The 18838-nt window shown below is 36.7% G+C and overlaps 3 protein-coding genes across 12 annotated transcripts; 2 read left to right on the top strand and 1 right to left on the bottom strand.

The window, feature by feature from the left end:
* Window positions 1-221: 221 nt before the first annotated feature.
* Window positions 222-3520, bottom strand: kctd12b (potassium channel tetramerisation domain containing 12b). The gene has a single exon (XM_051860864.1). The coding sequence runs from the start codon at window positions 2953-2955 to the stop codon at window positions 2104-2106; it is 852 nt and encodes a 283-aa protein (XP_051716824.1). The 5' UTR covers window positions 2956-3520; the 3' UTR covers window positions 222-2103.
* A 1670-nt stretch (window positions 3521-5190) lies between these two features.
* prps1b (phosphoribosyl pyrophosphate synthetase 1B) lies at window positions 5191-14064 on the top strand. 3 transcript variants are annotated; one of them, XM_051859887.1, is made up of 8 exons: window positions 5191-5301; window positions 5444-5542; window positions 6931-7114; window positions 7278-7376; window positions 10599-10723; window positions 10808-10981; window positions 11251-11410; window positions 13420-14064. In XM_051859887.1, exons 1-8 carry the CDS (start codon window positions 5291-5293, stop codon window positions 13510-13512), a joined length of 945 nt encoding a protein of 314 aa, XP_051715847.1. In that variant the 5' UTR covers window positions 5191-5290; the 3' UTR covers window positions 13513-14064. The 3 variants fall into 3 exon arrangements, with proteins under 3 accessions (XP_051715847.1, XP_051715846.1, XP_051715848.1); XM_051859888.1 differs by having other exon boundaries at window positions 5282-5325; XM_051859886.1 differs by having other exon boundaries at window positions 5236-5542.
* A 151-nt stretch (window positions 14065-14215) lies between these two features.
* Window positions 14216-18260, top strand: LOC127494183 (solute carrier family 25 member 53-like). Of its 8 annotated transcripts, none has more exons than XM_051859878.1 (4): window positions 14216-14776; window positions 14959-14991; window positions 15766-15835; window positions 17057-18260. In XM_051859878.1, exons 1-4 carry the CDS (start codon window positions 14705-14707, stop codon window positions 17947-17949), a joined length of 1068 nt encoding a protein of 355 aa, XP_051715838.1. In that variant the 5' UTR covers window positions 14216-14704; the 3' UTR covers window positions 17950-18260. The 8 variants fall into 8 exon arrangements, with proteins under 8 accessions (XP_051715838.1, XP_051715837.1, XP_051715836.1 ...); XM_051859877.1 differs by having other exon boundaries at window positions 17054-18260; XM_051859876.1 differs by having other exon boundaries at window positions 15756-15835.
* Window positions 18261-18838: the final 578 nt, after the last annotated feature.

The raw sequence follows: 18838 nt of genomic DNA, 5'->3' as shown, positions 1-18838 counted from the left end.
CGCTTTGACGTCTCCGCGGAGAAAAGAGCAAAATGAACGAGAGAAACTGGGAAGAAGCAGAGGACTGAGTTTAGAAGAGATTTTGGGGGACAAAAATTTAATAATCTAATGTAATTCTTCAATTTTTCTTTACTTTCACTAAGCAAAGCAGATCTGCAAATTGGTACTCAATATAGAAATTTCTGGTGAATGAGGCTCTTATTAAAACACAAAAGACTGCCTCGTCAAAATACAGCATTCACTGTTGCTTTAATTTAAACTTGACTTCACAGGAAATGTGTTAAGTGGAACATTTTTGGCCTGTTTTAATAATGTGCAAATACATTAAATACACACATTTGTTTTATATTTAGGACAAAATACTCGTTGAATAATTATGTTTTATTCATGCTTTCATAATGACACTTTGAGGCTAGCACTATAAACAATGCCGAACACAACCTTTAAAGGACTATCAGGAAATTAAGATTAAGGGATTAATTTAATTTCTGATTGACATAAAATAAATTACTGGTTGATATTTATAATCCCAAATGACATCTCATAACTAAAGCCCACTGCGAGATTTTGTGTTACAGTTTATAAGCCTGAGGTTACAAAGGATGTGTTTGTAGGAAATACCTGAAAGTTAAAGCTCTAATAGTCACCGTCTAACTCAGTGGCTTCACGTTTGATGAAAAAGAAAATATCAATTTAATCACAAAATAACTAATCTTCATAAATCAAAAATATATGGTGTGTCATTGTAAATGACAGGCTGTGTCCTTAAATATCCAAACATCAATTACTGAATATAATTGATGATACATATCAATTTATATGTATTATCAATACATTTGAATAAGATCAATTTAAAAAGACACAAATTCATTAAACAACAATAATATATGAAAAATTAGAAAGGAAATTACACAAACGGTAAGCAATTTAAATATTTGATTGATAATACACTCTTAAAATTAAAGGTTCTTTATTGGCATTGATGGTTCCATAAAGAACCTTTGACATCCATGGAACATTTCCATTGCTCAAAAGGCTCTTTATATCAGAAAAAGTTTCTTTAGATTTTTCAAATGTTCTTCAAACTAAGAAAATATGGTTCCTTTAAGAACTGTTCACTGAAAGGTTCTTTGAGGAACCCAGAATGGTTTTTCTATGGCATTACTGTGAAAACCCCCTTTTGGAACCTTTATTTTTAAGAGTGTAAACAACAAGATGCAGTATGGCTATGGTTCAACTGAGCTGGAAACTCCTGAAAATAAAACTTGAGTGTTCTGAGCACGATGTTACAACTCACATCCTCTAACCTTGCACAAATAAAACACTGAAAGCTTCTAACACAGCCAATACAGCTATACAGCCCTGCACTTTCAGGTGACGTTACACTATTCTGCCCAATTAATGCCTACTTACTTTATAACCTGCCTTGACACTTTTCACTAGATGTATAATGCTAGTTAAAAATTAAAATAGTATGACGTGTGAATATACTCAATGTAAAACAACTTTTTTTCCAATTGAAATTTTCTGTATTATTACATCTTTAGGTCTCACAGTGACACTTGAATTTCCACATGCAGTAACTGCATCTATTTGTAAAGAGAGTTTTAAAGCCTAATGGATTCCCTCTCCTTTGTCCCCATTAAAGGGTTACACAAGATAACAATGACCTAAAATTACATAATCTATTACATATCTATTTCTCATCAAGAATGGCCAACAGCTCAAAAGCTTTATAATACGTCCAACAATTTGACTGACAGAAGTGAAGCCCTTTCAAATGGCTCAAGCCTAGATTAGCAGTTCATTTCCAACATTCAGCTTGACAAAATATATAACAACAGTATAACTTTGTGTTTCTCAAAAGCTGTAAAAGCAGAGAAAGGGGAAGGCAGTCTCTTGGTGAGGGGAAGATCAATGGGGCTTGTCTGAAGGGAAGTAAGGTTAGTTGAGCGCAGTGGATGAGAGAGACATTTAGGGCTCTGATGACATGGGAAAGTCTGGTGAAGGTGGTGGGGATTGTGATCTAGAAGCTTCTACATCTATTGCAGGTGATCTCTGGTCTGGGAGGCAAGGGGGAGACGCTGGAACACAGGTTTAAGTTCACTCACGGTAGAATACATATTCGGTGTAGTTGGCCCAGATTTTGTCATCAGTCTGCTCATGAGCGAAGGCGCAAGTCCCTGTGGAATTGCAGGCCACCATGTGGAAGCCGGCGTCGGCTAACCTGTCAAAAGCCTGCTCCAGGAAAGTAAACTTTAGGTAATAGCGTGACGTGTAGCGCTCTGGGGGGCGGTCAGGGTCGCGGCTCTCATTCAACGTTTCCCCAAAAACTTCCTTGGCAAGAGAAGTCTTCCCGCACACCATAATCCGAGCCACTCGGCGGAACTTGGCGTCTGTTTGACTGTCGCGGCCGAGGGTGTAGGAGCCCCGGTAGCCAATGGTGATGAATCCGGAGCACTTGCCGTCACCTGCACCCGAGGCCAGGCCAGAACAGGCGGCCACCCCCAGCGAGGCCAGGTTTCGGGCAATGTCGGTGATAGGTGAGGACTCCTCGGGGTCGCTCTGGCAGCCCTCGTCGCCCAGAGAGTTCTGCTTACTTATCTTTGGTGCCAGCTGTTTAACAAGTTCAGGGAGGTTGAAGAATTCTGCCTCTCGCTGCAGCCGTCCTCGCTCTGGGAAATGGTCTGGAAGGACAAGCTGCTGGTCCCGCATATAGTCCAGAATGTAACGAAACAGGAAGCCATCTCTGTCAACGAAAAAACGACCCTTGGTGTCACGAGCCAGGCTCTTAGTGCTCTTCTGGCTAAACATTTGCCACAGGAGGGAGTCTGGCACACTTGTTAAAGTTGAGTAGCGGGTTATATACACCTGACCCCCAACGTTCAGTTCAATAATTTCTGGAAAGGCCAGTTCCTCTGCAGGAATGCCAGTGGCATTGTCAGGTAAAGCCATATTTCAGAATACAACACTTGGTGAAGGATTTAAAAAGTCTGTCCAACTGGAACAAAAATTCACACTGTGTAGATAAATGTAGATGTAGTTGAGTAGGTTACTGTAAGGTCAGAGATATCCCAGTGAGCTGACAATACGTCTCCAGTTCACTATCACAGTTGCAAAACACAATTTAAGCATAATAATCCTTCAGAAAATTAGTTCAAAATTCAATTCTATGTGAATTAGCATACATGGCTCAGAAAAGCTCACCGATGTCAAACACTGCCAAATGAGAGAAAAATAGATTCTGCATAGAGTTTTCAAATGATGTCCCTTTCATTTATCCATGCCCATAATCGAAGGTTCACAAACGTCCAATTCACAGACACCTACCGTAAGGCATACAGAACAAGCACTGTTAAAAATGCCATCTAAAGGACTGATTTTGCGTACATGTCCATGGAAGAAAGAGATGTAAATAATAAAGCGTTATGATGATCCATTTCTCACAGGCTGAGTAAAACGGTGCTCCACTCGCTCATTCTCGCACTGTGCGCACTGCAACTGAACCATAATATTCCCTCGTTAGCCACGCCCCTATATTGCGACGTCTTCGACTCTAACTCCGCCTCCGCGTTTGTGGCGTCATATTATAAATACTTGAGACATGAGATGAAAATTCTTGTTGTTTTACCAAAAGTCTACTTAATTGTAATTTCTTACACTAGGAATAAAGCATTTCATAAAACCTCGTTTACTTTGTGCTTTATTAAGCATGTAATTATTTATGCATCTCCATGTTAGTTTCTGTTTATTATTATCACTTATTAATAAAAATATGATTTTTGATTATTAATCACATTTCTTCACTTATAACATTATTGTTGTTGTTACTAACATTATTATTCAGTTGATCTAATGTTTTAGAAGTGTTTTTATTATTATTATTATTATTATTAATTCATTCACATTAGTAAGTGTGTTAATCATACATTTTCAATAATAATAATAATAATAATAATAAACATTTGTCAACGACATTCAGATTAAGTCTAGAAAGTCCCAATAAAATACAACTAAATAGGTTTGCTACACAATATTAAAATAGAATGACACACTGACATCTAGTGGATAAAAAAACTCAGAATCACAATTCAGAATCACAATCTAAAAGAGCTTTATTGTACACACACTGAGAGAGAGAGAGAGAGAGAGAGAGAGAGAGAGAGAGAGAGAGAGAGAGAGCGAGAGATGTTGGGTTTACATGTTATATGGGGATTTTCCATATATAACTATGTTTCTTCTAAAAAGTATTTAACTCAAGGCTCACAACTGGATATTAGTATTTTTACACACTAGGAGTCTACCTAATTCCTAAGTTTTTACACAATCTTTTACAAATATCTTAAGCAACATGGACTGTTAAAGTGGTAACTATTTTGTTTTGTGTTAAATTAATTTGCCATATTGCAAAGAAAACATGAAAATGAAATCAAACTGATATAGATATAGCCTCGCTTCACCCTGCAGAAATGAGAAGCTCTGGCTTTAATTAATTGCTCTCTGAGTTCAGTGTCAGCGTTTTTACATTCTTTTGTATCTCTATACTGCAAAGGGTTCTTGGTAAGCCACTGAAGCTTGAAACTAACCTTGAACAGACTCTTTTGTTCCACTGAATGAAAGCAAGTTACAAGGGCATTTGTGATTTATTTTCTATTTTATCAGAAATGCTGAGGTGACATTGCAGCGTGTGCCATGCAGGTGAAAATGGATTCCATTCTGCTATTGCCATCATTTTCTGTAAAATGAGAAAAATGAGACTAATAAGCATGTGCTGAAAGAATAAAACGATTTTTGAATTAGCAGTCAACAAGGATAATTGACACAGATGATGGCCAGTGAAAACAAATGCAGGCACTGAAACAGAGAAAGTGGAAAGCTGAGACTACAGTTGTGCTTCTAATCTATTTGCATTAATAAATGTGACAAAACAAGCATTTCTATCTGGATGTTAGAATAGTTTATTGCTGCAGTATAACTGTGAATATTTGTGATAGTTGTGATTTGCTGTTCTTTCTTTTGCTTCGACGTATTGGGTTATTGTGGGGGATTGAAGCACTGTTACTGAAACACTATTGCCATCATTAATCACATTTACAGAGGGGCAAAAAATGGAGTGTATGATTGTGGACTGAACTATGTGTTTGAAAGGAAAGGGATTATTTTGCCATACCAGAGTGGCAAAATAATTCCTCACACTCCAATCCAGTCGGTGGCGATAATACAGTTGAGTCGAGGCGTGGACCAGCAGAGGCGGGGTGTGATGTCACGCGCGTAACGTCTAGGATCAGCTATGGCCGAGAGGTAGTGGCGACTCACACTTTACTGGTAATATCGACATCGGATAGCAAATATCTGAACGATACACCACTCTCAATTTATTGAGTCCTGCTGCATTTCATATACGATCTACTGAAAAAAACATGCCTAATATCAAAATATTTAGCGGCAGCTCCCACCAGGATCTGTCTCAGAAAATCGCGGACCGCCTCGGACTGGAATTAGGGAAAGTGGTGACGAAAAAGTTTAGCAACCAAGAGACGTGGTGAGTTATTCTTGTAAATTATCTGGTTATTCTTGTAAATTATCTCGCTTGCTCCCAGCAGCAAGCGAGCTGGGAGTTGTAGTTCAGATGGCGACCGCCAAGCGGTCCACGTGGGTTTCAGAAGAATCCCAGAATACTGTGCGTCTGCATGCAAGACGATGTCTATTTGCTTCAGCTTCAACGTACATTTTGTGACTAATATTGTCATTAAATGTAATTTAATTGCTAAACATATAGGAATGGGCATAACTCTATTAGTATCGTTTGAGCTTATGCACATGAGACCAAGACCTTTCACTCATTAAACTGGCCTGTATAGTTATCATTATTCATAATTCAAATTTAAACTGCCAGAAGCCCATCAGACTCAATGAAGCTTTCATTCTATGTATTATTTCTAAGCCATTGAAACTCATACTCATTTTATCTATCTATCTATTCTAGCAACTGCATAGCAATCACCCAGAATACCCTAGCAACCGCATAGCAACACTCCAGCAACCACCCAGAATACATTAGCAACCACATAGCAACACCCTAGCAACCACCTATCTATCTATCTATCTATCTATCTATCTGAGCTAGCTGGCTTTTAAAACTACTAAACTAAAACTTAAACTATTTCAAACTGAAAACCTTTAAGCTTTTAAAACTACTTCAAACTTTCTGGTTAGGTTTTTTCAAGCCATCTTAAAGTTTGTCTACAAACTTTTTTTTTTAATCTAGTCCTATGATTGCTTTGCAGATGCTCCCCACATGATCAATTTAATTACATTTACCATGATGATAGTCTTGTGGTTGCGGGTAACTTAAATGTTGTCACATGGCCGCAATTTGAATGTATTTGTTTATTAGGGGAAGAGATCTTCATCTGCTTTCTGACTCCACGAGCATTGTATTAAAATGTGAAATGTCCCTAACCGCGCTGCCCTGTGGATACATTCACTGCTTATCGGTTTGCAATGAGAACACTGATAAAGAATATTTTATTTCATAGCATGCCTTCATGCTTCCCTGTACTTTTACAAAACAAGTACAATGTTTCAGTGATGGTTTCATATGGTATTACAGTAGCTTAGGTGTAGGACGATACTCATTTTATTTACATGTTATTCCAAGGTCACATGATATTATCACAGTATAGTGTCTGTTTTAAAAAAATGGCAATATAGATCATGACATATTGCTGTTTGTATTGACCCCAACCTTTTTTGTTGCAGCATAAACCCTGTTATACAAATGTTGTGTTATGTAAGGGAAGTTTTATTTGATGTACAAAGTGGGACATCTAAAACAAGTGTAATGTTTTACAGAATACATGTAACAGTTGATTTGGGTCAAGCCTGACCTGTTCCTAATGTCCCTAATGTCTCTGTGTCTGTGTGCAGTGTGGAGATTGGAGAGAGTGTCCGCGGGGAGGATGTGTACATAGTCCAGAGTGGCTGTGGAGAAATTAATGATAATCTTATGGAACTTCTGATTATGATAAACGCCTGCAAAATAGCATCGGCCTGCCGAGTCACAGCGGTCATCCCGTGCTTCCCTTACGCCCGGCAGGATAAGAAGGACAAGGTGGGGTGAAGGTTAAATGCCATTATTTGGGATGAAATCTGTGCCATTACCCGTCTGTGAATATTAAAGGAGGAATGTTTATATGCATGCTTGCAGAATGTTTTGAACTTTGTTGGAAGTGTCGCAAAAAGATGTTTGATCTTCTTTTTTTTATTTTCTGCAGAGTCGGGCACCCATTTCTGCCAAGTTGGTGGCAAACATGCTGTCAGTCTCTGGTGCTGACCACATAATAACCATGGATCTGCATGCATCCCAAATACAGGTAGGGCACTAAAAATGATTTAGTGATTAAAAAAATGTAAAAAAACTGCAAATTTTGCATGTGTTTTAGACATAAAAGTGCTGATTATAGTGAACTATAACTTCCTAGACTTTTGGGGATTTTGGTGTAGACTGTAGAGTGAGAATAATAGGGAAAAAAAGGTTACACTTTTTTCGATAGTCCACTTTAGACATTCTACTAACTATAAGAAACTTTGCAGCCAGGGCCTAAAACTAACTTTTTGCCACACCTGCCAATAGCCGATGGCTTAAGAAAATTTTAGCGGAAATATATATCATGAAACTGTTTTTACAAAAACAGCCAGTTATGACACCAAAATTTTAGATACCAGTGAAAATTCACAATTTAAAAGAGTGCTTTAAGTAATAAACAGAAAGCAAAATTATCCGATCTGTGACTCAAAAACCGTAATATGATCTGAACCTTGAGGTTTTTGATTTTTTTTTTTTTTTTTTTAATTTTGATACCACAGCTAAAACTACAAACTACAAAAATAATATAAATGTAAAACATTATTAAATACAAGTAACAGTAGTTTTCAGGTAGAGACATTGAATAAAGTAATCAAATGTAAAATAGCCATATAATTTAATTTAAATAGTCTTCACTGTTGTTCCAAACTGGTATAAATTTCTTTGTTTTGTTGAAAACAAAGGAAGATATTGTGAAGAAAGTTTGTAACCCGGCCACTTTGGGCCACCTTTGACGTCTGTAGTATTTTTTTCCTACTATGGAAGTCAATTGTGGCTCAAAGCAGCCTGGTTACAAACTTTCTTCAAAATATCTTCCTTTGTGTTCAGCAGTGCAAAGAAATTTAGACAGGTTTGGAACAACCTGAGGGTGAGTAAATGATGACAGAATTTTCATTTTCGGGTGAACTATCCCTTTAAGGTTTTTCAAACTATAGTGTTATTATACATTTAATTATAACATTTCTGTACCTGAAATGAATACTAGTCAAGTCAAGTCACCTTTATTTATATAGTGCTTTTTACAATGCAGACTGTGTCAAAGCAGCTTTACAGTGATAACTGGTATATAATTTTGGCTGCACAGCAGCTCTTAAAGAAAAGGTGTCATTATCCATCTTAAGTAAATTCAGTATTGATTCATTCTGATGTAAGAAACAATAGTTATTAATTTAGTTAATTTATCTATATCAGCACTGGAGTAAACAGTGATGTCATCATCCAGCTCAGTTCAGTTTGCATAAAATTGTGTCAATGCAGGCAGATCAAAACACTGTTGAATATCAAATGTCAAGTGTCCCCAACTAAGCAAGCCAAAGGCGACAGCGGCAAGGAACCCAAACTCCAACAGGTGACATCAGGTGGCAAACAGGTGTTAAAATAGAGAAAAAAGAGAGTGTTTTAAGTAATAAATGGAAAGCAAAGTTATCCGAAAAATGATCCTATCTGTGACTCAAAAACCTGTAATATGATTCGAACCTTGAGTTATGTGATCCGTTGAACCATTAGTTTAAGCGCAAGGAGACGTGAAAGAGAGCTCAATTCAGCATGAACAGAACGAGAGTCGCAGCACAGATCAGTATTATTATAAGCTGTCTTATTCGTTTTGTTAATAAATGTTCTGTTTAATATGTTTTTAAAGCGAGTTTATATTTGTTTCATATTTTTTTGGTTCCACAGTATTTGCTAATTTTCGGTTTTTTATTTAAACTTTGTGTAAGTTATTTGTAATTTTATATTAGGCCTATAGTATGTGTTAGTGTTGTCACGGTACCAAAATTCCAGTAGTCGGTACCAATACCATAAACATTTTGCGGTTCTTGGTACCAATTTCGGTACCACAGCAAAATCTGTTGGAACTATTTTACTATTTTATATAGCCTATTTTAAAAACATATTAAATATGGTAATTATACATATAAATATTTGGAGCGTGTGTGTATGTTTGTGTGTGTATATATACCTCAATGAAATAAATTTTAAAATATAAAAAAAATAAATAAATGCTCAAACATCCATTTTGTAACAGACGTGCGTGTTTATTTTAGCTATTCCTTCAATGAAACGACACACTACAGCCTGTAAAACTATGAAATAAATATCAGTAAATAATGGTAACCTAAATAATAAGAAAGTTAAATATTATTTAAAAAAAAATAAATAAAACATTCTTTTTTTTTTATTTCTACACAAAGATGCATCATATAGCCTACCGCTCTGCTCTTTGAGAGGGATGTGGGACATGAGCAGGAAAGAGGTCATTTCTCTTTAATAATATCTTCATGTCATCTCCTGATGTTACAAGCAACTGACACTTGTTGTAAAAGGTCTGAAGAGCGAGTTTTATCTTCACACATTCAGGCTATATTTGATTTAGCGCTGCCAGGGAAAGCGAAAGTAAAAATTACCAGCGTGTGTGAAAAGCGCTGTACAAATAAACTTGACGCGCCTTATGAAGTCTAATAACGAGCACGAACTGTGTTAAATAGAAACTGACGTGCAAGCAAAAAGGTTTGTCCTACGGTGTTTTTTCTACTTTACCACAGTAAAGAATGCGAATAGCCTATAATAGGCCTAAAAGCGAACGAAAGGAAGAAACGTTATAATCCCCTGCGTGAGTGAAGATTTGGGAAAAGAAACAGAGATTCCATGTTCAGTGGAATAACTAATGGAATATTAAGTTCTCTGCTAATCGGGTGACCAGATCGTGATTTGCAAAACAGAATACAAAGCTTAAATGTATGGACTCACGTACCTCTCTCATTCGGCATGAACCAAAATGCTTCCATGGCTGCGATGTCACATTTAATTGCTAACCTATTATTTCTTTTGTAAACAAAGCTGCTTCACTTGTGTCATATTCAAGTAAATACTGGCACAGCCCTATCAGTGGGTACCGAATATACCCGGATTCTCGGTACTACCAGTACTACAGAAATGCTGGTATCGTCACATTTTCAAAATTTCAGTACCGACTTGGTACCGAAGTACCGGTACTTTTGACAACACTAGTATGTGTATTTGTTATGTTGAATATAAGCGAATTTGTCATTCATTAAGAATAATAATGAATCCACCATTCAAGCAGTTGCTACCCCCGATTTGCTGCTAATTCAACAGTGAAAGTAAAATGCGCACGGACGCACAGGCATTCATAAGCGATTTAAAAGCGAGGTGGAAAAGAGGGAAACTCCAACGTACCCCCATTTACATTTCTTCTCCTTCTTTTTAGGGTTTTTTCGACATTCCAGTGGACAATTTATATGCAGAGCCGGCCGTTTTGAAATGGATTAAGGAAAATATCCCAGAATGGAAGAACTGCACTATTGTATCACCAGATGCTGGAGGAGCCAAGAGGTCTGTCGGCCGTCTGATTTTACCACCTGTTTAGTTATGCCCTAGCATGTGTAACTGCTGACTGAGCTGTTTTTCAATTGACAGGGTGACCTCCATTGCAGACAGGCTAAATGTTGACTTTGCCCTTATTCACAAAGAAAGGAAAAAGGCAAATGAGGTGGACCGTATGGTTCTGGTTGGAGATGTGACAGACCGGGTGGCCATATTGGTCGATGATATGGCAGACACCTGCGGTACCGTCTGCCATGCTGCCGATAAGTAAGAAATTAAAACAAATATTAACACGTGCTGTTTGTATAGCAGATGCTGTTTAGAATGCTTCACTACTCAGAATTTAAAAACCTGGAGTGAAAACCAGTAAAAACAATGTTATTTAAAACTTTAAATATGAAATGAGAAAAAAAACAAACACATGGCTGTTTCCAAAGTTTTTAGTATGCATCACATCATTCAGTTGTTTTGTTCTTGTATAATTTAAGAGTGTAATGGAGTTTTTTTTTTTTTTTTTTTTTTTTTTCTGTATTTAGGTTAATATCAGCTGGTGCAGTTAAAGTATATGCCATCCTGACCCATGGCATCTTCTCTGGTCCGGCCATTTCACGCATCAACAATGCTTGTTTTGAGGCTGTAGTCGTGACCAATACCATTCCTCAGGAGGAGAAGATGAAACATTGCCCCAAAATACAGGTTTGTAATGCCAGAAAAGTTTGATTCAAATCAAAACACTGAATTCAGTCCCTGCTTAATGAGTGACGATGAAGGAAAGAACTAAACATTCAAATCTAATTTTATTTATTATATTTCAAATTTGGCTTCCAAGGATTATAAAAAGAAGATATTTGAGGTAAAACTATTTAAAACTAGCTGCATTCCTTCTAGCGCATCTTCCTTCCCTTCCCCTGCGCATTCGTTCCTCCCTAAAAGCCCAAACTTAACATCAGAATCAGTACAATCGGTGATTGTTGTAAAATGCAGTCTCTACTGTTGCTTAATTGCGGGACGTGTTTGATAATAAAAAGAGTTATTAAAAGCACAACAATCCGCACAAGAGAAATTGTTTCCAACTTCAAGGCGGCTTTCTGTGTGCGCTCCGAAACGGACTGCAACTATACAAGAAAATTATACTTTGTGTGCGTGTCTAAAAGATCAAATACACACAAAAACATGTCAAAATGACCAGCTTGGAGAGTATTCACTTAAACACAGTTTGTCTTAAATGGGCGTAAATAGTTGGGAGAAAATATGTGTATTAGCGTATTGGTCTTAAAGTAGCAGCAGTCTAATAATAAACCTGCTGACGATTGCGCCATTAAAGGGTTAGTTCACCCAAAAATGAAAATAATGTCATTTATTACTCACCCTAATGTCGTTCTACACCCGTAAGGCCTTCATTCATCTTCGGAACACAAATTAAGATATTTTTGATTAAGTTGGATGGCTCAGTGAGGCCTGCATTCAAAGCAATGACATTTCCTCTCTCAAGATCCATAAAGGTACTAAAAACATATTTAAAACAGTTCATTCGAGTTCAGTGGTTAAGCGACGAGAATAACAAAATAACGACTTTTAAACAATATAGTGATGGGACGATTTTAAAACACTGCTTCAGAGCTTTACGAATCGAATCAGTGTTTTGAAATTGGCCCATCACTATATTGTTGAAAAGTCGTTATTTTGTTTTTTTGGCGCACAGAAATATTCTCGTCGCTTTATAATATTAAGGTAGAACTACTGTACTCGCATGAACTGTTTAAATATGTTTTTAGTACCTTTATGGATCTTGAGAGGAAATGTCATTGCTGTGAATGCAGGCCTCACTGAGCCATCGGATTTAATCAAAAATATCTTAATTTGTGTTCTGAAGATGATTGAAGGCCTTATGGGTGTGGAACAACATGAGGGTGAGTGATAAATGACATTATTTTCAGTTTTGGGTGAACTAACCCTTTAATGTGAATTTATCAACAAAAGGCAAAGGGAAAGTTACTCTGAGCTCTTGAATGAATAACTTTAGCTTTCAATTTATACAGTGAAAACTATACAGTGTTGTTTTACATTTGATTACGCTATTAGATTTCTTTTGTAGGCCATATTACTTACCTGAACAGTAATGTTAGACCTTCCTGAAATTAAAGCACTGTTTGTCATTTGTATCTTTGTTTTGTTGTATATTTATTGTATTTATTTGATCATTTGTTTGTACTTGTTTCTTTTGTTCTTGTTCTTATTGTATTTTATCTTATGCTTATATAACAAAAAATGTCTACACACTGGTGCATTTACAAATAGATTTTATATCCGTTTTTTTTTTTTCAAACATAGCTGTTTCTTTTGCTATTGATATTTATTTTACATTTCAGAATATAAAGCAATGTTAATTATGTTCTTAATTTGTTTCTTTTAAAAAATAACAAAAAGAACTGATGATAAGAATACCGTTAAAGTACCAGATCGATAAGCAGTATCAGTAAGAGTAGTAATACTGTTAAACCTTAACGATACCCATCCCTAAATATGATAGTCCCAGTCATAGTTATTATTGTTATGCATTGCTGTTTGAGCTGCATGCGCTGAAGCTTATCATCAGCGCGCTTTACTACATTTGGGATTGTATCATACAGATGTTCTTACTTTAATAAGCTTCCAAGCGGCTGTAGGAGATACATGTCAAGTTTGTTGCTCCCTGATCTCTGCAGGTTATCGACATTTCCATGATCCTCGCCGAGGCCATCCGCAGGACCCACAACGGCGAGTCCGTGTCGTACCTCTTCAGCCATGTTCCTTTGTAACGTCTCCAGCATCTGCTCCATGACTGCGTTCCTCTTACCCAAAGAAATCTGACCTGATGGAATGTATTTCCATTGTTGAAGACTTGAGCAAGACTTCACGAGTTCTTTCCTGAAAATTAAACATGGGATGTTGAGCTTCTGTTTTCACAGTCTGTTTTACTTACAAATCGCTGTTACAATCTGTGACTGTGAAAGTTAGATGTTAGGTTAATCGAGACAAGAGCTAGTCATAACCTCATTTATTTATTTGCATCAATTTGTATTCATTTCAGTGCTTTGGGAAAAGTAAAGTCACATTATTACTGAATAAGTGGTCGAGAGAAGACTTTGACAGCCTTCTTGAAATGGACATGATTTATTTTGAAATTCAAGATTTTGTTCACTAGATAAAGGTTTTTTTTAGCTTGTTCCTCTTGCAGGAGCTCAACAGTAGAGTCTTAAAGAATTTGCTGTTTTATTTCATTTTCCTGATTTTGTTTTGCAAGGATGTTTTTTAATAACTCTTTATATGAACCTTTCTATGAATAAAAAACAATCTTATTGGTTACATTATGCCATTCTGATTAACCCTCAGATTTTTTTACTGTGTTGATTTCTTTGGTATCTGTAATGGAATCGTTTATCATATTTCAGAATACTAGGCTACATTTTTAATTAAAAAAAAAAGTGCTGTAGAGACATGTTCACATTCTTTACACATTTGCTGTGGTACACTTTTAGTTCAAGTTACTTATTTTGAATAAATTAAGCTAAGAATGCATCGTTTTAAATTATATGCAAGCAAACACTGATTTTCGTTAATGTTTAATAATTAATTTATTATGAAACGGAATGTGCACAGATTACAGGAAGTAAATCAAACTTTAATCAGAGCCTTAAAAATAAACCTAAGGTAGTGTACAAGGTTTACAAGAATGAGTCGTATCGCTAAGTTGACATGGAGGTTTGCAAGATGGCGTGAATAGTTTAAGTATGAAAAATATTTTACGTAAACATTATTAACGCGCCAGTTATATTGGAGCTATCGTTTCAAATTATTTTTTTTATCAGTCAAAATACATTTTCAAGCTTCATATTAAGCACTACAGGAAGCACGACATCACGCAAACGTCACAAGGAGCTGGATGAGCATCACTGCATCTTTAACCGTATAGATGAGTCGTATCATACGACTGTATATTGTATATAACGCATGTATATTCCTAAAGTCAGGGCTTACATTGGCCAAGAACGGGTGCACATCACTGAAAAGCTCAGATTGGAGGTAGTTAATTGCTTTTTTTACATTGTAATCGTTCCACGTTTTCTCATTAATGGTGGCGGTGTTTTTTTTTTTGTTTTTTTTTATACTTTCATTTCATCTGAAAGGCGGTACATTTATTATAAACAACACACGACATACCAGATCACATGAATTGATCTGTTTTGTCGTTTATCATTTTTCAGGAAGCGTTTAACGTTACAGAGATCTTCCCAAAGGTAAGCGTGTATATATTTGTCAGAATTGATACTGTCTTTTTGAACTGTCACTGTTATTCCTCATTTGTAAGTCGATTTGGATAAAAGATTAATGAATGAATGTACAGTACACAGCGACAGTACACATACTCTGAACATAAAGAGGATATTTCTGTTTCTTAATGATCACTATTTCAATTCATGGGAATATGGCAAAATTTAAATGTATTAAACATAGCATTACATTCAGTCTGGCAACGAGAAAAATGGTTTCAATATCATTAGGATATAGAATAACCTGTTTAAAAAATTGTGTAACATTTAATCATCTATAGCTAAGCCTTTTGGAGATCACAGATTTGACTGCTAACTGATTATATTGAACTGTATAATAAACTAGAATGAATGAATGTATATGCATTTTCTTTACTTAAAGTCTTTTTTATATCTACTGAACATTTTACTCCACAGTAGGGGCCGATTTTTATTAATGAGATCAAAAAGGTTTTCTTATCATGTGGCTCCCTCTGTTGGACAACATTAGTAGTATGGCCTTCATCTATCATTCCCATTGAAATTCATGAACCTATCACTCTTAAAAAATGCTAAAAACAAAACAAAAAACAAAAACAAAAAAATTTGGGTTAAAACAACCCAGCATTTTTTAGAATGTAAGCATGTTGCTGAACATTTAATCATCTATAACTAAGCCTTTTGGAGATCACAGATTTGACTGCAAACCATTAGGCCACGACTGCCCTTAAAGGTCTTACTAATCATACTAGAAACTTCCAGGCAGGTGTGTTGAGGCAATTTGGCGCTAAACTCTGCAGGACAGTGGCCCTCCAGGACCAAGTTTGGACAGGTTTGGATGCTACAAGTTTAATTTTGATGCGACTTGTATATTTTGTATATAGTTTCATTAAGTTTGGACGTTGCGTTTAGGAGATATAGGTCAATTCGTAAAAAAATATTTGCTAAAATCTTTGATCCTCTGCTTTGATGAATCACAAATCTTTTTTTTTTTTTCTTTTTTTTTTTGCCAGCACTGTCTCTAGCTGCTTTGTGCAAAATTTGGTGAAGATCAGACCAATGGCCTGGGAAGAGTTCGGAAAAAAATAGGCTTTTATGAAAATTCAAAATAGCAAAAAAAAAAAAAAAAATATATATATATATATATATATATATATGTATGTATGTATGTATGAAAATAATCCAAGACTGCATAAAGTGTGTCATTTAGGACAGGGCCTTGCAGTCTCTACGCTTTTTGGATCAAATTTACTGAACAAACTAAACTGATGTTTAGTTTCTGTAGTGTTACAACTCTGGTAGTGGGGCAGGTTACAACAACAACACTATTCTGTCATTGATTACTTACCCTCATGTTGTTCCAAACCTGAAAGACTTTTGTTCATCTTCGGAACACAAATGAAGATATTTTTAATGAAATCATCGAGAGATTTCTGTTTCTCCATTGACTACCAGTTTCAAAAAAAAAAATGACCACTTTATTTACAAAATATTAATCTCTTATGTGCGTTCACACAACAACGTCCACTCTCGCGTCAACACAACATGCATGCATGGTGGTGCTCCCGTGAACGCATCGGAGATTAATATTTTGTAAATAAAGTGGTACTTTTTTTTTTTTTGGGCAAAGTACTCACGTCACTTTATAAAATTAAGGTTAAACCACTGGAGTCACATGGATTACTTTAATGATGTCTTTACTACCTTTCTGGGGCTTGAAATTGGTAGTTGCGTTGGCTGTCAATGAAAATCTCTCAGATTTCATTAAAAAGACCTTCATTTGTGTTCCAAAGATGAACGAAAGTCTTACGGGTTTGGAATGACATGAGGGTGAGTAAATTATGACAGAATTTTCATTTTTGGGTGAACTAACCCTTTAACGTGAATCTACAGAGTTTAGGGATAAATTGTAGATTTCAAAATCTGATATGAATAAAATCTGACAGTTATATTAAAAATTGACAATACTGGATTTTTTCTTTTCTAAAAATATTTCCCAATGCAATGCAATTTAACATATTAATGCAGTTTGACTCATCACTTACACCAGCAGTATCGAAGATGGGAAGCAGTTCGCATCACAACCAGGAAGTCGTCCTCAAATCTGCCGACTCTACAGCCTGGTTTCGCAGCTACTTGCATGGAGGGACTTCTAGCCTAATTTCCACCTTGACCACCATCATTACATTCCCTCTGTACAAGACTGTCTTCCGCCAGCAGCTGCACAGCACTTTAGTACGAGAAGCGGTGACCCAGTTGTTCAAGGAGGGTCCAGTAAAACTGTTCCGTGGAGTGGCACCACCCCTGCTGATGAGGTCTCTTAACGGGACGCTTCTGTTCGGCCTCCAGGACACTTTCCTACAGCAGCTTTCCCTCTGCTCTAAGGCTCCTCTTCCCAGGAATGCTCTCCCTGCTCTGGCAGGTTTGGGTGCGGGTGTGGTGGAGGCCTTGCTCTTCACCCCATTTGAGCGTGTGCAGAACGTCTTGCAGAACAGCAGGAATGACAGTCGTCTTCCTACCTTAAGGAGCATATTGCTCAAACTAGCTTCGAGGCCTTTAGCATCAGGGTACTACACAGCCTTTCTGCCTATACTCATCCGCAATGCCTTAGGGAACAGCCTCTATTTTGGCCTGAAGGGCCCCATGTCTAACACCCTCAGGGCTTATGGCTGTTCTCCAGTAGCAGCCTCTTTCACAGCTGGCGTCTTAAACTCAGTGGTGATCAGTCTGCCGCTGTACCCTCTTTCTGTACTGGTGGCCAACATGCAAGCCCGAGTAGATGGAGGAGGCCGAGGAGTAAAAACCAGCTGGCAGCAGCTTTGGGCAGCGCGTCAGCACAGATTGGCTCTTCTGTACCGTGGAGGCTTCTTGGTCATCTTACGCTCCTGTGTCACCTGGGGAATCACTACTGCCATATACGACCAGCTGGAGAGGCACCCGAGATGATCATCCAAATGCCCAAAATATCTCAGGTTAATAGTAAATGCTGTTTTGCAGCGATGCCATCTTTGACGTCATGCCTGCTGAAGTATTCATTGATTTCTACTGTATATCGAAGAACCTGTAAAATTGTTCTGTTTTTTTAAAATATGTAATAACAGATATGCATTAGAGGGAAACTGCCTGTTTTAGTTTTTAATCCACTACAAAAGATTATCTCATTATTCTTTACTTAAATATACCTCAAATGCTGTTTGTTCAGCAAGACCATGTGAAACTGTTTTTGTTTTTAATAAATGATAATCATAAATATGGAAGATGTGTGGGAAAGGGGTGTTTTTCCATGTTTTATGTAGCTCAAAAATCTAATTTTTGTCCGTTGTCATCATAATTTGGCACTAATCCCATATGGGATCCTGTAAGAGAAATTGAAAGTACTGTAGTTTATCCATTAGGAATTAACTTGCAAAGTTTCAGTCTATCCAGTGGGCTCTTAATTGATTTGAATTGATTTGAAAGAGCATTCTTGTTTGTTCCAAATTAGGATTGATTAAAAATTATGATCTTGTATTGAGGATTTTGCATCAGCGCCTGAAGGTGTTAATCGCAGTCAACTTTGCATTTAATATGCTTTGATACATCACTCTGTAAACAGCCACCCCATTCAGTAATGACCTTCTGTGACTTACTCTCTTTGTGGAGGGTGTCAATGATTGTCTCCTGGACCATTGCCAAGTCAGCAGTCTTCCCCATTAGTGTGGTTTCAAAAAACAAAAGATACCCGGATTTTATACTGTAGGGATGGTCATTTAATGAAACTCAAATGTAAATATTCTAATATTTTGAGATACTGGATTTTGGACTTTCATTAGCTGCACGCTCTAATCAACAAATT

The sequence above is a fragment of the Ctenopharyngodon idella genome, chromosome 14 (genome assembly GCF_019924925.1).
Source record: "Ctenopharyngodon idella isolate HZGC_01 chromosome 14, HZGC01, whole genome shotgun sequence".
Taxonomy (NCBI): Eukaryota; Metazoa; Chordata; class Actinopteri; order Cypriniformes; family Xenocyprididae; genus Ctenopharyngodon; species Ctenopharyngodon idella.
Note: the sequence above shows the minus strand (reverse complement) of the source record. Positions and strands in the feature narration are given on the sequence as shown.